Source organism: Amblyomma mixtum, chromosome 9 (assembly GCF_055824585.1).
Source record: "Amblyomma mixtum isolate Tamu chromosome 9, ASM5582458v1, whole genome shotgun sequence".
Classification (NCBI taxonomy): domain Eukaryota; kingdom Metazoa; phylum Arthropoda; class Arachnida; order Ixodida; family Ixodidae; genus Amblyomma; species Amblyomma mixtum.
In genome coordinates, this window is record NC_143020.1 from 86,688,626 (window position 1) to 86,708,155 (window position 19,530).

Genomic DNA, 19,530 nt, shown 5'->3' on the forward strand with positions numbered 1-19,530 from the left:
ACAGGAAACCAGTCCAGGAGAAGAAACTGGAAAGTCAGTGAACAAAGAATAAAGCATTAGCTGATATTGAGACTTGCAGCTGCCTACATGATCTACACCACAAATCAACACATGTCAGTGGCATGCATTCAGGGAGCGAAAATATGTCCACACTGTTGAGAAAGTCGTAAAACCATATTTAAAGAATATATCCACAGCAGAGAAAATGCAAACAACTCCCTTTCGCTAGATGCCATAGGCAATGGTTAGCTCAGAGAAATGAGTCTCGCAATTTGGACCCAGAGTGATTTTTCGATCTTGGAAAGTGCAAACCAACAACAAAAAAGCGGCTGCAGTTCATACTGCTCCAGTCAATACACGGAAATACGTACGTCTCTACACAATTGAGAAGTGAAGTTGTTAATTCAGACCTCTCACCAGATGACCACACAGAACTGCTTAATTCCTACTGGGACCTGGCAATTCGCGACGCACATACCTGAAGAGCAATGCACAAATAAAGAGTTTGCACACATGAAACTGCAGTACCTTTCGAAGCTGTCTTAAGCGCTACTGCCATATAAGCTGAATAGTTCTTCAACAGTGCAGTAAAAAGAAAAAAAAACTGCCATAATATTGATTCTTTAATACACTGAGTTTGACTCCATGACTCAGCACCAGCTTAACATGTCGTAGCCACTGTGCCAAGCTGAGGCACTGAGGCACAGACTTGAGAAAAAAATCACTCACCCACGTCGGATCGTATGCATCAGGCTGACAGCGCTGCATCGGTCATCGCAAAATTATGTGCGCCGAATTTGAAGGTGCCCGCCGCGCATCTCGAACCTAAGTACCATTGATAAATAATTCAGGGGGCTCTTTGACTGTCTAAAGTGCGTAGAGGCGAAAGCGTTTTCCGCACCACTTTGCCTATGTGACACTGGTGACGTCACCACTGGAATACGTAATTGATGTCGAAGTAATTACAAATTACTAATTAGTGACTAATTACTGATTAATCACTCAGCACTAATTGACTGCTAATTAATGGCGCTTAAGCTTTGCCTTTAGGAGTGGAACGAGACAGCGTGTTGTAGCACTGCCAGCCGTTCAGCGCGCTGCCTTGCCCTTTTAACGCACCGCTTTTTGAGGAAAGGAAATGGCGCTGTAATTCTCAGTCATCTCGGTGGACACTTTAACTGCGCCGTACAGGAAGGTAGGAAGTGGCAGTGAAAGAAGAAAGAGAGGCCGTAATGAAGAAACTGAAAATTGTATTTGAGGAAAGGAAATTATGCAGTAATTGTCTCCATATCTCGGTGAACAACCGTCAAAACGCGGACACATCTGTGGACACGGCTGCCGACACGGACGCAGACACGGCTGCCGACACGGATTTCTAAGGACAGCATGAGGCATTAAAGGCTTTCGCCTTAAAATGCGCGTGCTGTTCAAACAAGCGGCTACGGCGCGGTTGGTGCTCGCGCTATGTTTCATGCGGTGAAAATAAGATCGAGGCGCGATTCCAGAGACTCAACATACTACCACACAACAACGCGACCAAATGGGCCTCCCACATTCATCCCACCACCGTAATAAAAAGCCAAAATAAACTGATTCATAGCCTCCTCTATTTTTTAGGAGGCTAAAAAATAGAGGAGGCTGTGACTGATTACATCAATCTTGTCGTTGTTGCCCGTTGTTGCCTGAGTCAACGTTCTTGGACATGGATAGATGGATGGATGATAATGGCTTTACCCTTTGTACCGGGCGGTAGCTTTCGCCACCTAGCCTATACTTCCCCCATTGTTAATTTAATTTTCTTTTCCCTTTCGCTCTTACAATATCTAATCTGTCTATCCTATTACCCTTGAAATTCACGCCTCCCTTGATTTCCGCCACCAATCCTCCAACCTCCCCTTCGTCAAGTTGGCCTGAGTAACATTGTGGCCAGATGAGGACCTCGACAACCACTGCAATGGCTTTGTAATTATTTGTAATCGTGTGCTCATAATACACGATCAGTGTACGCAACGTTTATCACAAAACCTTTAGAAAAAATTACTAGTTGCGTGATAGCAAAGCTAAACTGATTCTGCGTGCCTAAGCTGTATTCTCCTTGCATAAACCGCTCTGCGTTCAAACAGCCGAGAGCCTCTCCGAGCGTCAGTTTACGCACGGAAGTTGAGGGAGATCTTAGCTGAGACTGTCGTGCTTTGATAGAGATGGCGAACGAAGACGACTTTGCAGAAATTCGTCAAGATTTCACGGACGGAGAATGGCAGAGCCTTTCGGAGAAATCGTGGTACGCGAACATCAAAGATAGCTGCGAGCTGAAGCTGGGTGAGTGAACTATTAAGGCGAAAGCCTTTAATGCCTCATGGTGTCAGCAATCCGTGTCGGCAGCCGTGTCTGCGTCCGTGTGTCGTGTCGGCAGTCGTGTCAACAGATGTGTCCATGTTTTGACGGGTGTCCACCGAGATATGTGAGACAGTTTCTGCGAAATTACCTTTCCTCAAATACAATTTTCAGTTTCTTCATTACGGTCCCTCTTTCTTTTTTCACTGCCACTTAAGTAAAAAAAAATTAAAAAGAAACAAGTAAAAATCAAATATGAAAAATAAATATGAAATAAAAAAGATAAAGAAGAAAAATAAAACAAATAAAATATGATAAATAAAAATAAATAACTAAAGAACTGCGCCAGGAAACGCTTCGCCTTGCACCATTTTAGAAAGCCAAAGTGCCCCCTGAAATTTTTTTTTCACTGCCTTCCTCCTGAGCTGTTTGTTTGAAAACACATCTCGCGTGTACTATCCCGCAATTAATACATTTCGTGGCTACCAGGTTGACGCAATTTTCAAAGAAAACAGCTGTGCATAAATTGAAAGAGGCCCCTGCCACGCGTGTGTCAACAGGGGGCTAGATCACTCGTGACACGCAGCAAAGTACAGCCTTTGTCAAAAGTTTGGAGCCCAGGGGGTTTTCTTTCGGGCCACACTGTGTCGTTTTTAATGGATCTCTAGCGCTCCAAATTTCCTGGACATGAGAAGATTTCTGGCACTGCCTCCTGCAGTAGGTAGGACTTCCATGAATGCTCCTGGAGTCCCACTATAAAGCTTGGAAGTGAACCCCCTGGGCTCTAAACTTTTGAAAAAGACTGTACATCATAACCACGTGGCAACATATTTAAACAAAAGTGCGCATACAATCGACATAAACTTTTAGAATATACAGTTACAGCTTAAATACTCACCTGTAATAATACAACTGCTAGGTTTTGTTCTTATATTTAGTTGAAATGTTTTTAAAGTGCATGAGTTCAGGTGAGGCGGCGGCCATGGTGTGAGGCGAAGTTCGCTCACATGAACGAATTTCGTCCAGGCTGTCGGCTCGAAGTCATTTAGTTCGCCCATACGGTTATACTCGATGTCGAGCAAGCGTACACGACAGCATACCCCATGCCGTGCTTTTCTCCCTATTGGACTCGGACCTGGGGGCTCCGGAGCTTCTGCTGGCCGACATTCAACGTCTCTGTCAGGAAACATGGTCGTCGCGCACTTCGGGTCCTCGATCGGCCCCATCGCAGTGAAGAAAGGTCGGCACCAAGTGTGTCTGTTGTCGCCGCTCGTATATTCTATATGGCGAGCATCGAGCGAGAGCTGCTTAGGTCGCAGTAGGTTTCCGCCTCAGCTGGCATGGATGACGACTGCTGACTGCCGGGTAAAACCTTCGCGGACGATCTAGTACTGCCTGTGGAATACCCCCCAAGGATTTGCAATTGCTGCTAAACAACTGCCAGAATATGGTTACTCGTCAGAACCCACAGCTCAGTTCCAAGAAGGCTGTGGTTATCTGTTTGGCTGGATCCAACACGGCGGATTAAGAATTAACCTTGAAAAATAACACCTTTGCCCAGTGTTTAAAGTTCCGATGTCTGGGAGTGGAGATCTTCGTTGAAATTCAGTTACGGCCTTCACAAGGCTACCGACAGGCTGCCCTTACCTGATGCGGTGCCGATTTCATCAGACAGTGAAGAGCACGCTATCCTGAATGTGTGGGCAAGCAGACAAAACTGCGGAACAACTGGCTCCCTGCTGCCAAGGCCTTTCTAGTCCACCACGGATGACAAATTCTACAGGTGTTTGGGTCTCCATTTCACGCCCAGCTAGAGGTACTGGATCGCGATCACAGCAGCAAGCGTAATATCTGAGCCCCAGTGGAGACCATCGAGAAGCACCTTGCCGGGTGGTGGGTGCTGTGTACAGACGATACTAGGAGCACCTCTAAAAACTGGTTTGGGGTGTCGTGAGGAAGCAGTCAATGAAATGGCCAGCAAGATTACGATGTGCTGCTGTCATTGCTGTTCCAGTTGTATGTGTGTTTTCATGCGTGTGCATGCATTCTGTGTAGGGAGTGGCTAGATGTGTGTGCATGTGTTTGTGTACTCTGGGTGGGCACCACACCATCTGTGCTTCTCTGATTCAAAGGACAAGGCCACAGTCATCATCAGGCTGTCTCGACTAACTCGACTCCCACTGTTCCACAGGAGTGAAAGAATTATCATGCAGGATCTCAGAATATTTGGCGTGCATAGCAATTTCATGGAGTGCAATTTCTAACTACATAGAGGGCTTCGTTACCGCACTGCACTCGATGCTGCTGTGATGCTTCAAGCTATTGAAAGCAGAGAAAGTTCCCTGCCACCGTCCCTCAAAATTGTTTTTTTTTGGGGTGGTTATGAAGATTTCGTGATGCCTTCCGATACGAAAGATCTGAATTGCTCTGGAGCCAGACCGCTTGTCTGGCTTTCATTGGTTACTGTCACATAAAGGAAGGTGCATATCTGCACATGTTTCTGTAAATAAGCTCTCCAGCAGTGCGGCCTGGAATGAAAGCCTTTCTACCCAACTTTTGTTTTTCAAACGAAGGCAGCCTCTGACTGATCCTTTGCGCATTCTCATGCGCTCACCAACCCCGACCATGAATCAACCGATCTTTTGGTCTTGAGCTGTTGCTTAGCAACAGTGGCACCACACTAAGTTTGTTGTGTATCAAATAAATAATAAAATAGATATTGCTGCAACTGGAATTTGAACCTGCAGCGGCGTGAACAGATCAGCTTTGCTGGCCAATGCTCTAGGGTACTATGCTATCGTCACAGCCGATCATGCCTCATGTTAAATTGCAACACACCCTTGCACACTGCATTGCACATTGTCGTCTTTGTCAGCCTTCAGGTGCGCATAGATGGGATCACCTAAAGCCTCTATCAGAGCTTAACCTAGTCTGATATCCTTGCCAGACTTGCTGACGACCCAGCAAAGCAAGACCATGAGCCAATCAGGCTAAACACATGCCTTTGCATGTCTATTCAGGTGAACTATGTGAAAACTCTATCGTTCTTAAGTCTGTGTTGATCATTATTTCTTGTCTGACAAAGTGAAAACTGCAGTTGGAAATGGTGCATTGCGTATCTTGGCTGCACATATCAGGATGTATGTGCTGATGTAAAATGTGTAAACTGGGTGCAGATAGCTTTGGGTTCTGTTTTTCGAAATGCTTGAGCAGATTCTTGTAGGGTATTAACAAGGAAATGCTATGTACCACATTTTCCAAGCTTTGTCTTTGCAAGTTTCTTTTCTTTCTAGAGTCCTTTTCGCAAAATTGTTTTTCCTGCTGCTGTTCTATCTACTTCTCAAATTTGAACCACTGGGTCAGCGGCGTTACCGCGGCACCTGGCTAAGTTAGTAGGATTTGAGTCAAGGAGAAATTCAGAAATCTCAATTGCACCCTAAAGAACCCCAGCTGGTCTAAATTAATTTGGTGTCCCCAGCTATGGTGTTCCTAATAGCTAATGTGTCACTGAGGGATGTTAAGTCACATAGTTCACAATTCACTTTTTTTTCCAACATCTAGGGAGCTCAAGTTAGTCTTGCGTCTGATGAAGTTAAAGTACAATCCCCCCATAGGAGAGTAGGGACGCATTTACACACATTCGCGTTTAAGTGTTATGTATGGAGGGTGAGAAGCGCCATGAGCAGAGCACAGAACTGCATGGGAATACTTAATTTCCACATCTTCGTTGTCCTTCGAAAGGATAGAGCAGACCAAAGAAAGCTCCTGAAACGTCTGTGTTCTAAGGCACTTTAGCTGAGTCCCAGAGGCAAAAATTCTGTGCTCATATGACTTATTTTGCACAAATTTCGATGGAGGCAAAGTTCTAGAGGCCCGCATCCTGTGTGATGTCAGTGCACATTAAAGAACCCCAGGTGGTCAAAATTTCCAGAGCCTTTCACTACGGCATCTCTCATAGCCTGAGTCGCTTTGGGACGTTAAACACCATAAACCAAACCAAACTTCAGTACGCCTGTAGTGCCAAATTTAAGAGAAGAATGTTGCTTGGTTGGCGGAAAGACTCTTCGGAAAGCTGAACAAAAAAACTAAAGCAGATTATACCCTCTGTAAGACTGATGACACAGCGATGCATTTTGAGTTTGGTTCCACTAAGTTAACCATGATTATACTTGTCATTTATATCTATGTTGTCTATTGTACCACCCCCCTCCCCCCCAATATCCATGACCACTCAGTCATTAGTAGGTACAAGTGTTTATTTCTGTACCACCCACAGACACACACCTCACATCCCCCTCCCCCCTCTGTCACAACTAATACAACACAGCCACACCTGCTGGCACCAGATGGCACCTCTTTGTCTCTTTCTTCTTTCACTCCCACCTTACTCCCTTCCCTTAGGGTCCTTTCCTCAAAAGCCAATTTTTCAATTTTCTCTTTCTTCATTTATTCCCTCCCTCTCTCCTTTATCCCTTCTCTTATGGGGCAGTTCAGGTGTTACCAGAGATGTGAGCCTACTGTCCATTTCCTTTCCCTAAAAACCAATTTTCAATTTCCTCTTTCTTCATTTCTTCTTTCACTTCCCTCCTGTATCTGTTCTCTTGCACTGTTCAGGTGTCCCCAGAGATGAGAGCCTACTGTCCATTTCCTTTCCCTAAAAACCAATTCTCAATTTCCTCTTTCTTCATTTCTTCTTTCACTTCCCTCCTGTATCTGTTCTCTTGCACTGTTCAGGTGTCCCCAGAGATGAGAGCCTATTGCCCATCTCCTTTCCCTAAAAACCAATTCTCAATTTTCTCTTTCTTCATTTCTTCTTTCACTCCCTCCTGTATCTGTTCTCTTGCACTGTTCAGGTGTCCCCAGAGATGAGAGCCTACTGTCCATTTCCTTTCCCTAAAAACCAATTTTCAATTTCCTCTTTCTTCATTTCTTCTTTCACTCCCTCCTGTATCTGTTCTCTTGCACTGTTCAGGTGTCCCCAGAGATGAGAGCCTAATGTCCATTTCCTTTCCCTAAAAACCAATTCTCAATTTCCTCTTTCTTCATTTCTTCTTTCACTCCCTCCTGTATCTGTTCTCTTGCACTGTTCAGGTGTCCCCAGAGATGAGAGCCTATTGCCCATCTCCTTTCCCTAAAAACCAATTCTCAATTTTCTCTTTCTTCATTTCTTCTTTCACTCCCTCCTGTATCTGTTCTCTTGCACTGTTCAGGTGTCCCCAGAGATGAGAGCCTACTGTCCATTTCCTTTCCCTAAAAACCAATTCTCAATTTCCTCTTTCTTCATTTCTTCTTTCACTTCCCTCCTGTATCTGTTCTCTTGCACTGTTCAGGTGTCCCAAGAGATGTGAGCCTACTGCCCATTTCCTTTCCTAAAAAAAACAATTTTCAATTTCTTCTTTTATTCTTTCACTCCCTCCTTTATCTGTTCTCTTGCACTGTTCAGGTGTCCCCAGAGATGAGAGCCTACTGCCCATTTCCTTTCCTCAAAAACCAATTTTCAATGTCCTCTTTCTTCATTTCTTCTTTCAGTCCCTCCTTTAGCCCTGACCTTATTACTGTGGAGGCAGCCACACAACCTGTGGCTTAAACAGCATCCGCTGTTGAAAAGGCTACACATTCTCCTCATGGGCACCAGGAAGAGACACAGAAGAAGGAGGTCATGTCCATCTGGATATCTGCACAGTGTTTCTCATCGTGTAAAAAAAATCGCAGTGTGACACAGTGTGCAGGCAGTGTTCTCCACCGAATATGAAGCTGGGAAAGTGTGTGCTGCAGTGAATGAGAAGCTGGAACCGGCCTATTCCAGAAAGGACGTTCAAAATGCACTGTATCACATGCAGACAAGTTCATTAGTTGCAAAGGGTGGTGTGTATGATTCTTTTGTCATGCAGAAAGATATACTATGGTCGAATAGCTACATGCAGAAATGTCAGAATGAAAGGGCACGAAAATTCTCGTCACAAGAAAAAATTGCCCTTTTAACCTCGCACAGCACTGCTATGAATGCAAAGAACATGAATATCATCCTTGCCTGCCGGATTTGCATAATCTGTCAGTAGCATGCAAGAGTAGTAACCAGATAAACAGGGAACTTTTTGGAGCATATTGCTTCGCTAAGAACTCCAACATGCGTGTGGCAAAACCGTCTGTTGCATTGCAGAGAAACCAGACAGTGGTCCTTGATAAGTGTCTTTCCTCTGCAGTGTAATCCTTGATGTTTTTGTGTTTTTTGTTTCGGTTTAGGTTTCCCGCGTTTTCACCTTATTTATTTCCTGAGTTTTCCACTAAACCTTCAGTTTGTTAGGCGGTGCCCGTGTCATCTTCTCTTTCATTGGTCCTTTGTTTTGGGCTGGTCTTCAAGATCAACTATGTCCAACTTGCCTAATACAGTGTGCTGGCAAATTTAAAGCAAGAACAATTTGGTTGCTGAAGCGATCTCTTTTTTGTCGGGCTCAGCCCAAATCTACGGAAACTCAGTACCGTAAGAGAAACAATTACAACGCACTAGTCTCTAAACACAGAGCAAATTTATATGCTAAAAAAGTGTTGATGTCTGTAAAAGGGAAATGTCCAAGATCACAATACCATTTTGTAATCTCTGTGTAAAAAATAATCATATGATGTGACAAAAATAAAATGCTGATTTCTAAATTTAGTTTCACGCCCCTTCCCAAAAAAAATAACATAGGGCATGAAGAGAGCTCCTCACCCCATTGTCATTAGTTATGAATATGGGCATGGGCCAAGCAGAGGCAGGCTTATGGGTCATTCTTGGAGGAGGTGGTTTGGGGGGAGAATCCCATTTGGGCAATGTATTTATGAGCCTTTTTTGTCTAAAAAATTGGGTTCAGTTTGGATTGCCTGTGTGAAACTTTTTGCTTGGGAAAGAGTTTCCTCCCTATCCAGGCATAAATCTGCCCCTGGAGCAGAGTTTATGTGAACAGAGGGTGTTCTGGCAATTTGAAAATCTTGGGAACCAACAGCACCATTTAGCCCAGATCACTTCCACCTTCAAACATATGGTGTGAACTTTGGCGGGGACCATCCAGCTTATTCTTGTTCATGTTTAGTGTGGAAAAAGTAAGACAATGCAATAAGGCCAAAAGTCAGAGAAAACGTTTATTGTTCTTAAGCATGTGCAGACACATGACACTGTCTTCAAAACGTGCCTCTCGTGATGTGTTGATGTGTATAGAATAATAAAGTGGAACAGGGAGTCGCACTTTTATGAGATGAGTAGGATGAAGCGCACTTGGCTAATATCCTGAATTGAGGCAGGGGGTGGAATTTCAATTAAGGACAGTGCAGTGTAGCCTGGAAAGTAAAACGCCAGAGTAGCAGTAAAGGGTATGAAGAGATCCTAATCGCTTTGTGAGCAAGCAGAGGTAAGGAAATTCTAGGTAAAATCAAGGAAATGTGCACAGCGAGTAATGTGGAGTATGGATAACTGATGGTAGGCTTACATCTCTGGGGACACCTGAACCATGCAAGAGAACAGGTAAAGGAGGGAGGGAAAAAATGAAGAAACAGGAAATTGAAAATTGGTTTTTGAGGAAAAGAAATGGGTGGCAGTAGGCTCACATCTCAGGGGACACCTGAACAGTGCAAGAGAACAGATAAGGAGGGAGTGAAAGAAGAAATGAAGAAAAAGGAAATTGAAAATTGGTTTTTGAGGAAAGGAAAATGGCAGTAAACTCGCATCTCTGCGGACACCTGAGCAGTGCAGGAGAACAGATAAAGGAGGGAGTGAAAGAAGTGAAGAAACAGGAAATTGAAAATTGGTTTTTGAGGAAAGGAAATGGGCAGTAAACTCACATCTCTGCGGACACCTGAACAGTGCAGGGGAACAGATAAAGGCGGGAGTGAAAGAAGTGAAGAAACAGGAAATTGAAAATTGGTTTTTGAGGAAAGGAAAATGGCAGTAAACTCACATCTCTGCGGACACCTGAACAGTGCAGGAGAACAGATAAAGGAGGGAGTGAAAGAAGTGATGGAACAGGAAATTGAAAATTGGTTTTTGAGGAAAGGAAATGGGCAGTAAACTCACATCTCTGCGGACACCTGAACAGTGCAGGAGAACAGATAAAGGAGGGAGTGAAAGAAGTGAAGAAACAGGAAATTGAAAATTGGTTTTTGAGGAAAGGAAATGGGCATGCAGTAAACTCACATCTCTGCGGACACCTGAACAGTGCAGGAGAACAGATAAAGGAGGGAGTGAAAGAAGTGAAGAAACAGGAAATTGAAAATTGGTTTTTGAGGAAAGAAAATGGGCAGTAAACTCACATCTCTGCGGACACCTGAACAGTGCAGGAGAACAGATAAAGGAGGGAGTGAAAGAAGTGAAGAAACAGGAAATTGAAAATTGGTTTTTGAGGAAAGGAAATGGGCAGTAAACTCACATCTCTGCGGACACCTGAACAGTGCAGGAGAACAGATAAAGGAGGGAGTGAAAGAAGTGAAGAAACAGGAAATTGAAAATTGGTTTTTGAGGAAAGGAAAATGGCAGTAAACTCACATCTCTGCGGACACCTGAACAGTGCAGGAAAACAGATAAAGGAGGGAGTGAAAGAAGTGAAGAAACAGGAAATTGAAAATTGGTTTTTGAGGAAAGGAAATGGGCAGTAAACTCACATCTCTGCGGACACCTGAACAGTGCAGGAGAACAGATAAAGGAGGGAGTGAAAGAAGTGAAGAAACAGGAAATTGAAAATTGGTTTTTGAGGAAAGGAAATGGGCAGTAAACTCGCATCTCTGCGGACACCTGAACAGTGCAGGAGAACAGATAAAGGAGGGAGTGAAAGAAGTGAAGAAACAGAAAATTGAAAATTGGTTTTTGAGGAAAGGAAAATGGCAGTAAACTCACATCTCTGTGGACACCTGAACAGTGCAGGAGAACAGATAAAGTAGGGAGTGAAAGAAGTGAAGAAACAGGAAATTGAAAATTGGTTTTTGAGGAAAGGAAATGGGCAGTAAACTCGCATCTCTGCGGACACCTGAACAGTGCAGGAGAACAGATAAAGGAGGGAGTGAAAGAAGTGAAGAAACAGAAAATTGAAAATTGGTTTTTGAGGAAAGGAAAATGGCAGTAAACTCACATCTCTGCGGACACCTGAACAGTGCAGGAGAACAGATAAAGGAGGGAGTGAAAGAAGTAAAGAAACAGGAAATTGAAAATTGGTTTTTGAGGAAAGGAAATGGGCAGTAAACTCACATCTCTGGGGACACCTGAACAGCGCAGGAGAACAGATAAAGGAGTGAGTGAAAGAAGTGAAGAAACAGGAAATTGAAAATTGGTTTTTGAGGAAAGGAAATGGTCAGTAGGCTCACATATCTGGGGACACCTGAACAGTGCAAGAGAACAGGTAAAGGAGGGATTGAAAGAAGAAATGAAGAGGAAACTGAAAATTGTTTTTTGAGGAAAGAAAATGGGCAGTAGGCTCACATCTCTGGGGACACCGGAACTGCCCCACAAGAGAAGGGATAAAGGAGAGAGGGAGGGAATAAATGAAGAAAGAGAAAATTGAAAAATTGAAAGCATCCTAAGGGAAGGGAGGAAGGTGTGAGTGAAAGAAGAAAGAGAGAAAGAGGTGCCAAATGGTGCCACCAGGGGTGGCTGTGTTGTGTTACGCAGAGAACAACTGTGGTATTAGTTGTGACTCAGGGGGGAGGGCATGTCAAGTGTCTATCTGTGGGTGGTACATAAATAAACACTTGCACATACTGATGACTGAGTGTTCATTGAAATTGGGGGGGGGGGGGGCGGTACAATAGACGACATAGATATAAATGACAAGTATAATCATGGTTAACTTAGTGGAACCAAACTCAAATAGCATCCCTGTGTCATCATTCTTACAGAGCATGTAATCTGCCTTAGTTTTTTTCTTCAGCTTTCCGAAGAGTCTTTCCGCCAACCAAGCAACATTCTTCTCTTAAATTTGGCACTACAGGCATACTGAAGTGACTATAAGAACTGCAAAATAAGTCATATGAGCACAGAATTTTTGGCTCTGGGACTCAGCTAAAGTGTCTTAGAACACAGATGTTTCAGGAGCTTTCTTTGGTCTGCTCTATCCTTTCGAAGGACAACGAGGGTGAGGAAATTAAGTGTTCCCATGCAGTTCTGTGCTCTGCTCTGATCACCCATCATACATAACACTTAAACGTAAATGTGTGTAAATGCGTCCCTAATCTCCTATGGGGGGATTGTACTTTAACTTCATCAGATGCAAGACTAACTTGAGCTCCCTAGAATTGCCAAAAAAAAAATTAAATTGTAAACTATGTGACCTAAAATTCCTCAGTGACATGTTAGCTATTAGGAACACCATAACGGTGAACACCAGATTAATTTAGACCAGCTGGTGCTCTTTAGAGTGCACGTGCAATGCACAGATATTGAGGATTTCTTGATTTCTCCTTGACTCAAATCCTACTGACTTAGCCAGGTGCCGCAGTAAGGCCGCTTACCCCGTGGTTCAGGTTGGAGGAGTAGATAGAACAGCAGCAGGAAAAACAATTTTGTGAAAAGGACTCGAGAAAGAAAAGAAACTTGCAAAGACAAAGCTTGGAAAATGTGGTACATAGCTTTTCCTTGTTAATACCCTACAAGAATCTGCTCAAGCATTTCGAAAAACAGAACCCAAAGCTATCTGCACCCAGTTTACATATTTTACATCAGCGCATACATCCTCATATGTGCAACCAAGATATGCAATGCACCATTTCCAAATGCAGTTCTCACTTTGTCAGACAAGAAATAATGATCAACATAGACTTAAAAACGATAGGGTTTTCACATAGTTCACCTGAATAGACGTGCAAAGGCATGTGTTTAGCCTGATTGGCTCATGGTCTTGCTTTGCTGGGTCGTCAGCAAGTCTGGCAAGGATATCAGACTAGGTTAAGCTCTGATCGAGGATAAGGTGATCCGATCTATTCGCGCCTGAAGGCTGACGAAGACGACAATGTGCAATGCAGAGTGCAAGGGTGTGTTGCAATTTAACATGAGGCATGATCAGCTGTGGCGATAGCATAGTACCCTATAGCATTGGCCAGCAAAGCTGCTCTCTTCGCACCGCTGCAGGTTCAAACTTCAGTTGCAGCAATATTTATTTTATTATATATTTCACACACAACAAACTGAATGTGGTGTCACTGTTGCTAGGCAACAGCTCAAGACCAAAAGATTGGTTGACAAGATTCATGGTCGGGGTTGGTGAGCGCATGAGAACGCGCAAAGGATCAGTCAGAGGCTGCCTCCATTTGAAAAACAAAAGTTGGATAGAGAGGCTTTTATTCCAGGCCGCACTGCTGGACAGCCTATTTACAGCAACATGTGCAGATATGCGCCTTCCTTTATGTGACAGTAACCAATGAAAGCCTGACAAGCGGTCCGGCTCCAGAGCAATTCAGATCTTTCGTATTGGAAGGCATCACGGAATCTTCATAACCACCCCAAAAAAAAAAAACAATTTTGAGAGACGGGCACAGGGAACTTTCTTTCCTTTCAATAGCTTGAAGCATCACAGCGGCATCGAGCGCAGTGTGACATCGAAGCCCTCTATGTAGTTAGAAATTGCACTCCATGAAATTGCTATGCACGCCAAATATTCTGAGATCCTGCATGATAATTCTTTCACCCCTGTGTAACAGTGGGAGCCGAGTTAGTCGAGACAGCCTGATGATGACTGTGGCCTTGTCCTTTGAATCAGATGAGCACAGCTGGTGCGGTGCCCAGCCAGAGTACACAAACACATGCACACACATCTAGTCACTCCCTACGCCGCCCACCCCGGTAGAGGGCTCGTTTCTCCGGTGGGTGCCAGATGGCGCCACGGGTACCAGGGTTGCGAAGCCACAGACTCTATGCCACAGACGATGGAGATTTCCAAATAATTCTGACCGAATCAGGCAAGTAGCCCATCTAATTGTAGTATAAAACAAAACTGACCACCAAATGCAACCTCTGTGCGAAATTTGAACTCGAACAAACGTGCGGTTAAGACGAGAGAATTTTTTTTCGATTTTCTCTGATTTACACAACAGTCGGTAGAATGTTGGCCAGCAGAAGAGCCCCCATGTCCTAGTCAGGCAGGGAGGTAAAAACATAAACATGGGTAAAAGCACGACATGGGGTATGCTGTCGTGTACGCTTGCTCAACATCGAGTATAAATGTATGGACGAACCAAATGCCTTCGAGCCGACGGCCTGCACGAAATTCGTTCGTGTGTGCGAACTCCACCTCACGCCATGGCCGCCGACTCGCCTGAACTCATGCACTTTAAAAAAGTTTTAAAAACATTTCAACTAAATATAAGAACAAAACTTAACAGTTGTATTATTACAGGGGAGTATTTAGGCTGTAAATGAATATTCTAAAAGTTTATGTCGATTGTATGCGCCCTTTTGTTTAATATGTTGTCACGTGTTTATGATGTACTTCCGTGCGTGTCACGAGCGATCTAGCCCTCCTACATCGCTGTCGACATGCACGTGGCAGGATCTCTTTCCAAACTTTTTTCGGGCCAGAATCAACGGCACACAGTCGTGCACAAAAACAGACATCACTGATTGCTAGCATAAATGGAGATACAAACAAAAAAAGAATTACGGAAAACACACACACGACTCTTTACTGTAATTTTGCAGAACGGAAACCACTGCATCCTGAATTCACGAAACCGAAACTGGCTCTAGCTAAACCTCCAACAAAGTCCAACTGCCGTGAGTATGCAAAGAACTGCCACATACTGTGAAGTGCCGAGATAGTTCTAATTTCTTTTTAACGCCGCTTTCTTGCTTCATATGCAGAAGGGAAAATGCGTGTCTCTGTCAATGTTGGAATATTGGCAAATTGAAAATTGGTTTTTTAGGAAAGGAAATCACGCAGTATCTGTCTCACATCTCGGTGGACACCTGAAACGCACTGTAAGGGAAGGGAGCAACTGTGTTGGCGTGGCCACCACGAAGTTCCCGAAGCAGCTTGGGGCACGCCGGGACAACGGCCTCAAGAGAGATACAGGGACGCAGATGCTGACCGCCATTGAGAGAGTCTCATTTATTCTGAGCGCGGACCCTTGAATAGACTCAGCACCGCTAATTGAGCGCCCTCTGAGGCGAGTAATCTTTTGGTCTCAAAATCGAAACCACGATACATCATCATCCCCCTCTTTTTTAAAATAATTGTGGATAGCAGCAAGGCTTGCTCCTTTGCTTGCAATGTATTTGTTAATGGAATAAATTATACGATGGTAATATTTTTTTGTTAACAGAAGGTTGGGGAAGGAACATCAAAATACATTGTAAATGCCAACTCTCTTCCCCCTTGTGGAACAAAAAGCACAAAATAGAGCACTGTATGGTAAAATAAAAAAATTGAACATGTGGCAACACAGTGGACTGCCAGCCTACAAACATATCTGAACACCTGTCTAGGTGTGGCACTGTACCGGCAGTAGTTTTTCATTTACAGATAACGAAGGTTCTACAATTGGCAGAGCACCGGACATGAAATTCGGAGGCCATGTGTTCTGATCTAACCGGTGACGTGTGGTTGTTTTTCTTCTGTGTTGTAATGAATTATCTTTAAAATGTTATCTTTAAACAATCTTTCATTGATAAACATCACAAATTAAAAAAATTTCCTTACACTCCTTGGATTTAGTGTCTGTTGGCTTCTGTCTTGTCCGTTCTTTAGAGTACACTCAAGTGTCAGTGGCGCTCACTGCTGCTTGCTGCTTTCGCAGAGCCAATCGAGGCGCGGCAGAGAAGGCCATGGGAATAGAAAATTAACTGTTACAATTAAAATCATCAACTCCCTAGTTAAAACAATTCATCACTGTTCTGATGTCCATTCACACATGTTATTACTATGACACAGAAGCCATACTGTTATCTCAGAAACCTATATTTTTAATCAGTGCCATGCTTTCCTGAAACACTTGGTATATATCGCCTGCCATGGAGAGCGCCTAACAAGGCCTACATTAGGTAATAACATCCTCCTATTCAGTGTCTCTCGGAAGCGCTGGGCAAATGTTTAATAAGGTCCGCCAGGTTTACGGGGTGGTAGCCGCCAACCCTCACCTCCCCTCGGCGCTGTCACTCGCATAAACACCGATTTCCTCCACTCTTTTGTCACCTTCCGAAAAGCCGAACCGTGAGGCAAGCACCAGATATGGTAGTAGCTTATAAGAATGATCGGCATTGATGCAGTTGTCCTTGCCACTACAGAGGTGCACCAGTGGTACTTCGCACAAGAAATTGCACAAGGCAATGAAAACAAAGCAATAACAACTCTTCTGTGCACATCTGTATGTGTTTGGTTTGGTTTATGGGGTTTAACGTCCCAAAGCGACTAAGGCTATGAGGGACGCTGTACTGGAGGGCTCCGGAAATTTCGACCACCTGGGGTTCCTTAATGTGCACTGACATCGCACGGTGCATGGGCGTCTTGAATTTCTCCTCCAAAGAAATTCAACCGCCGCAGCCAGGATCGAACCCGCGTCTTTCAGGTCAGCAGCTGAGCACCATAACCAGTGTGCCACTGTGGCGGCGTCTGTATGTGTGAATTTCTGACGACTGGAGATTGATGCTGGAACCTCATGTTAGGTCGTTCATGAGCTCTCTGTTAATTGTGTGTTTTTTCTGCGCTCAGACGATGGAAACTACAAACTTGATCTGCAATCGGTCTTCTCCTGCGACACATGTGGCAAGTTGTTTTCCGAGCAAGACCACCTCGAGAAACACAGGCAGCGCAAGCACCCGCAGAGGCCACAGGGAAATCACTGTTGCATCTACTGCCCCTACTCCAGCGATAAAAAGTAAGACAGGTTTGACTACTCGCCTTGTTTGGGTGCTGCTAATATGTATATATACACCTACGACTTTGCAACAAATAAGTGTTCTCCATTACTTAGATTAAAGAAGGGTGGGAGGGGATGGGAGCAATAGCACGATTTGACAAGAGTTAGAACAGGATGCTGTGGCATTACAGAGAAAAAATATAACATATACTGCGCCCTCCTCCACTTTTTAGACATAACGTGGCGCCCTCTGGGGAAAGGCAGAAATTTTATTGCCACTGGTTGAGAACAGGCGATGAAAAAATGAGAATCCAGTTCAGAGGCTCCAACAGAGCCTGCTAAGTGGCAAGAGTATGTTTGAGCACAGTTGTCATCTGTCGCAAGCGACCATCACTAACATGAACTGAGCATACGCTGTGAGAGCTGGCAGTTGGTTTTCAGGCTGGAGCTGGTGGAGGTGCGCATGCGTGGAACGGCCATGTGGAAAAGGCAGGACTGGATCCGCGGCCACAGATGGCAACACTCTTGCTGTGGGCATCTTAATTTTTATCCTCTGCGTCGTCAGTGAGGCTTGGATGCTTACTGTGTTAGCTTCTCTCAATGTGAAAGCATTTTTGTCTCATGAGTGTCGTGTACAGGGCCTGTTCGCAGAGCGTGTCCGCACGAACTGTCAATCATCCATTATGGGTGTAATTAATAGAATAGTTGATTCAATAATTATGTAATTAGCAAGAATGAATTACGTCACCAAATGATTAATTTCATGGTTAGTTAATTGGCCAAAGTATTTCGGTGTTCTGTTAATTACCTAACATGTAAACAAAATTAATTGTCTCGATGAATTATTTATTTATTGAATTGATAAAAGAAACAATTAAATTGCATTGTCATCACACTGATAATTTAATCACATAGAATTGACCGAATTACTTATTTAATCCACTTTGCACATTTGTTGGGAATTTTATCAAATTTATGAATTGCTTAATTATTGAAATAATTATTTAATTAGTACTTTTGTGTGCATACTAGACACACTAGCAATGGCACCTACGCCCTCGGAAGTGGAAGAACTGGAGTCAGAGCGAAAACAAGACTTCGAAATGGCAAAGGCATAAAGAAACTGACGCGCAGCAACATAATCAGCAGCAGTAAGAGAAATGCTTTCGCACCGCTGCACCTTAGCAGACAAGTGCATCACTGGAATTTTCTTCCGTTGTCACACACCCAGATCCCATGTCACCGCCCATGTGCGTATCCACACTGGTGAGCGGCCCTTCGTGTGTCAGGAGTGTGGGAAGGGCTTCACACGCCGTCATGACCTCAACCGCCACCTGCTGGTCCACTCTGTGATCCACACTGGTGAGTGGCCCTTCGTGTGCGAGGAGTGTGGGAAGGGCTTCACACGCCGTCATGACCTCACCCGCCACCTGCTGGTCCACTCTGTGCGTATCCACACTGGTGAGCGGCCCTTCGTGTGCCAGGAGTGTGGGAAGGGCTTTACACGCCGTCATGACCTCACCCGCCACCTGCTGATGCACTCTGGGGAGATGCCGCACCAGTGCGCGGACTGCGGACAGCGCTTCAATCGAAAGTACATTCTGACGCGTCACCGCCAGGAGCAGCACTCTGTGGATGGCGGGGCTAAATCGCATCTGTGTCCCCACTGTGGAAGGGGGTTCAAAGAGAAGGGGAACCTCAACAGACACCTGCTGACACACACGGGGCAGAGGCCCCACGCCTGCTCACAGTGCGGGGTGTTGTTCACACTACGCAGCAACGCCATGAGACACGAGCGGGAGGTGCATTACCGCCAATAGAGGCTGCACTGCCCCCACTGCGGGGAAGGCTTTCGGGACATGGCCGATATGAGAAGCCACATGCGCACACGCCACACCTCCACAGTGGAAACGAAGTCTAAATAAACAAGGACAGCAAAAACGAAGGTGCTCTTGCTCTTGACCCTGTTCTGTGTGTGTTTTTTCGCGCAAATTTTTATCAGCCGTGAATTATTGCAAAAAGTAGCTTTTAGCACAGAAAGACAGCACAAGAAGGAAGGAACTTTACAGGGCAGAGCGTTAACAACTCAGGTTTTTATAGCCAGACCACTTGCTTTTATACACAACATGTTCGTATCAACAAACTGAGAGAAAAGAATTCACTCACGAACATGTCAATTCGACTTAGATCCCATTATCCCACGAGGAGGTTTGGAGGGAATTATTTTCTTTCACTTTGTCAGTATACGAGCAGCTGATGCATAGAAGAAAGTGGTCTGAAAAATAAAAACATAAATTATTAGTTGGTGCTCTGACCTGTCGTAACTGTTCCTTCCTGTGCTGCCTTTCTACCCTAACAACAAATTTTAGTAATGCACCAACTACCCTG

The 19,530-nt window shown here is 44.4% G+C and overlaps 1 protein-coding gene across 1 annotated transcript; it reads left to right on the forward strand.

Moving 5' to 3' along the window:
• The first annotated feature begins 1,933 nt into the window (after nucleotides 1-1,933).
• On the forward strand, nucleotides 1,934-19,098 carry LOC149329993 (uncharacterized). Its single transcript, XM_089559703.1, has 3 exons — nucleotides 1,934-2,319; nucleotides 16,995-17,160; nucleotides 18,374-19,098. The coding sequence occupies exons 1-3, from the start codon at nucleotides 2,202-2,204 to the stop codon at nucleotides 18,960-18,962; spliced, it is 873 nt and encodes a 290-aa protein (XP_089415829.1). The 5' UTR covers nucleotides 1,934-2,201; the 3' UTR covers nucleotides 18,963-19,098.
• The last annotated feature ends 432 nt before the right edge of the window (nucleotides 19,099-19,530 follow it).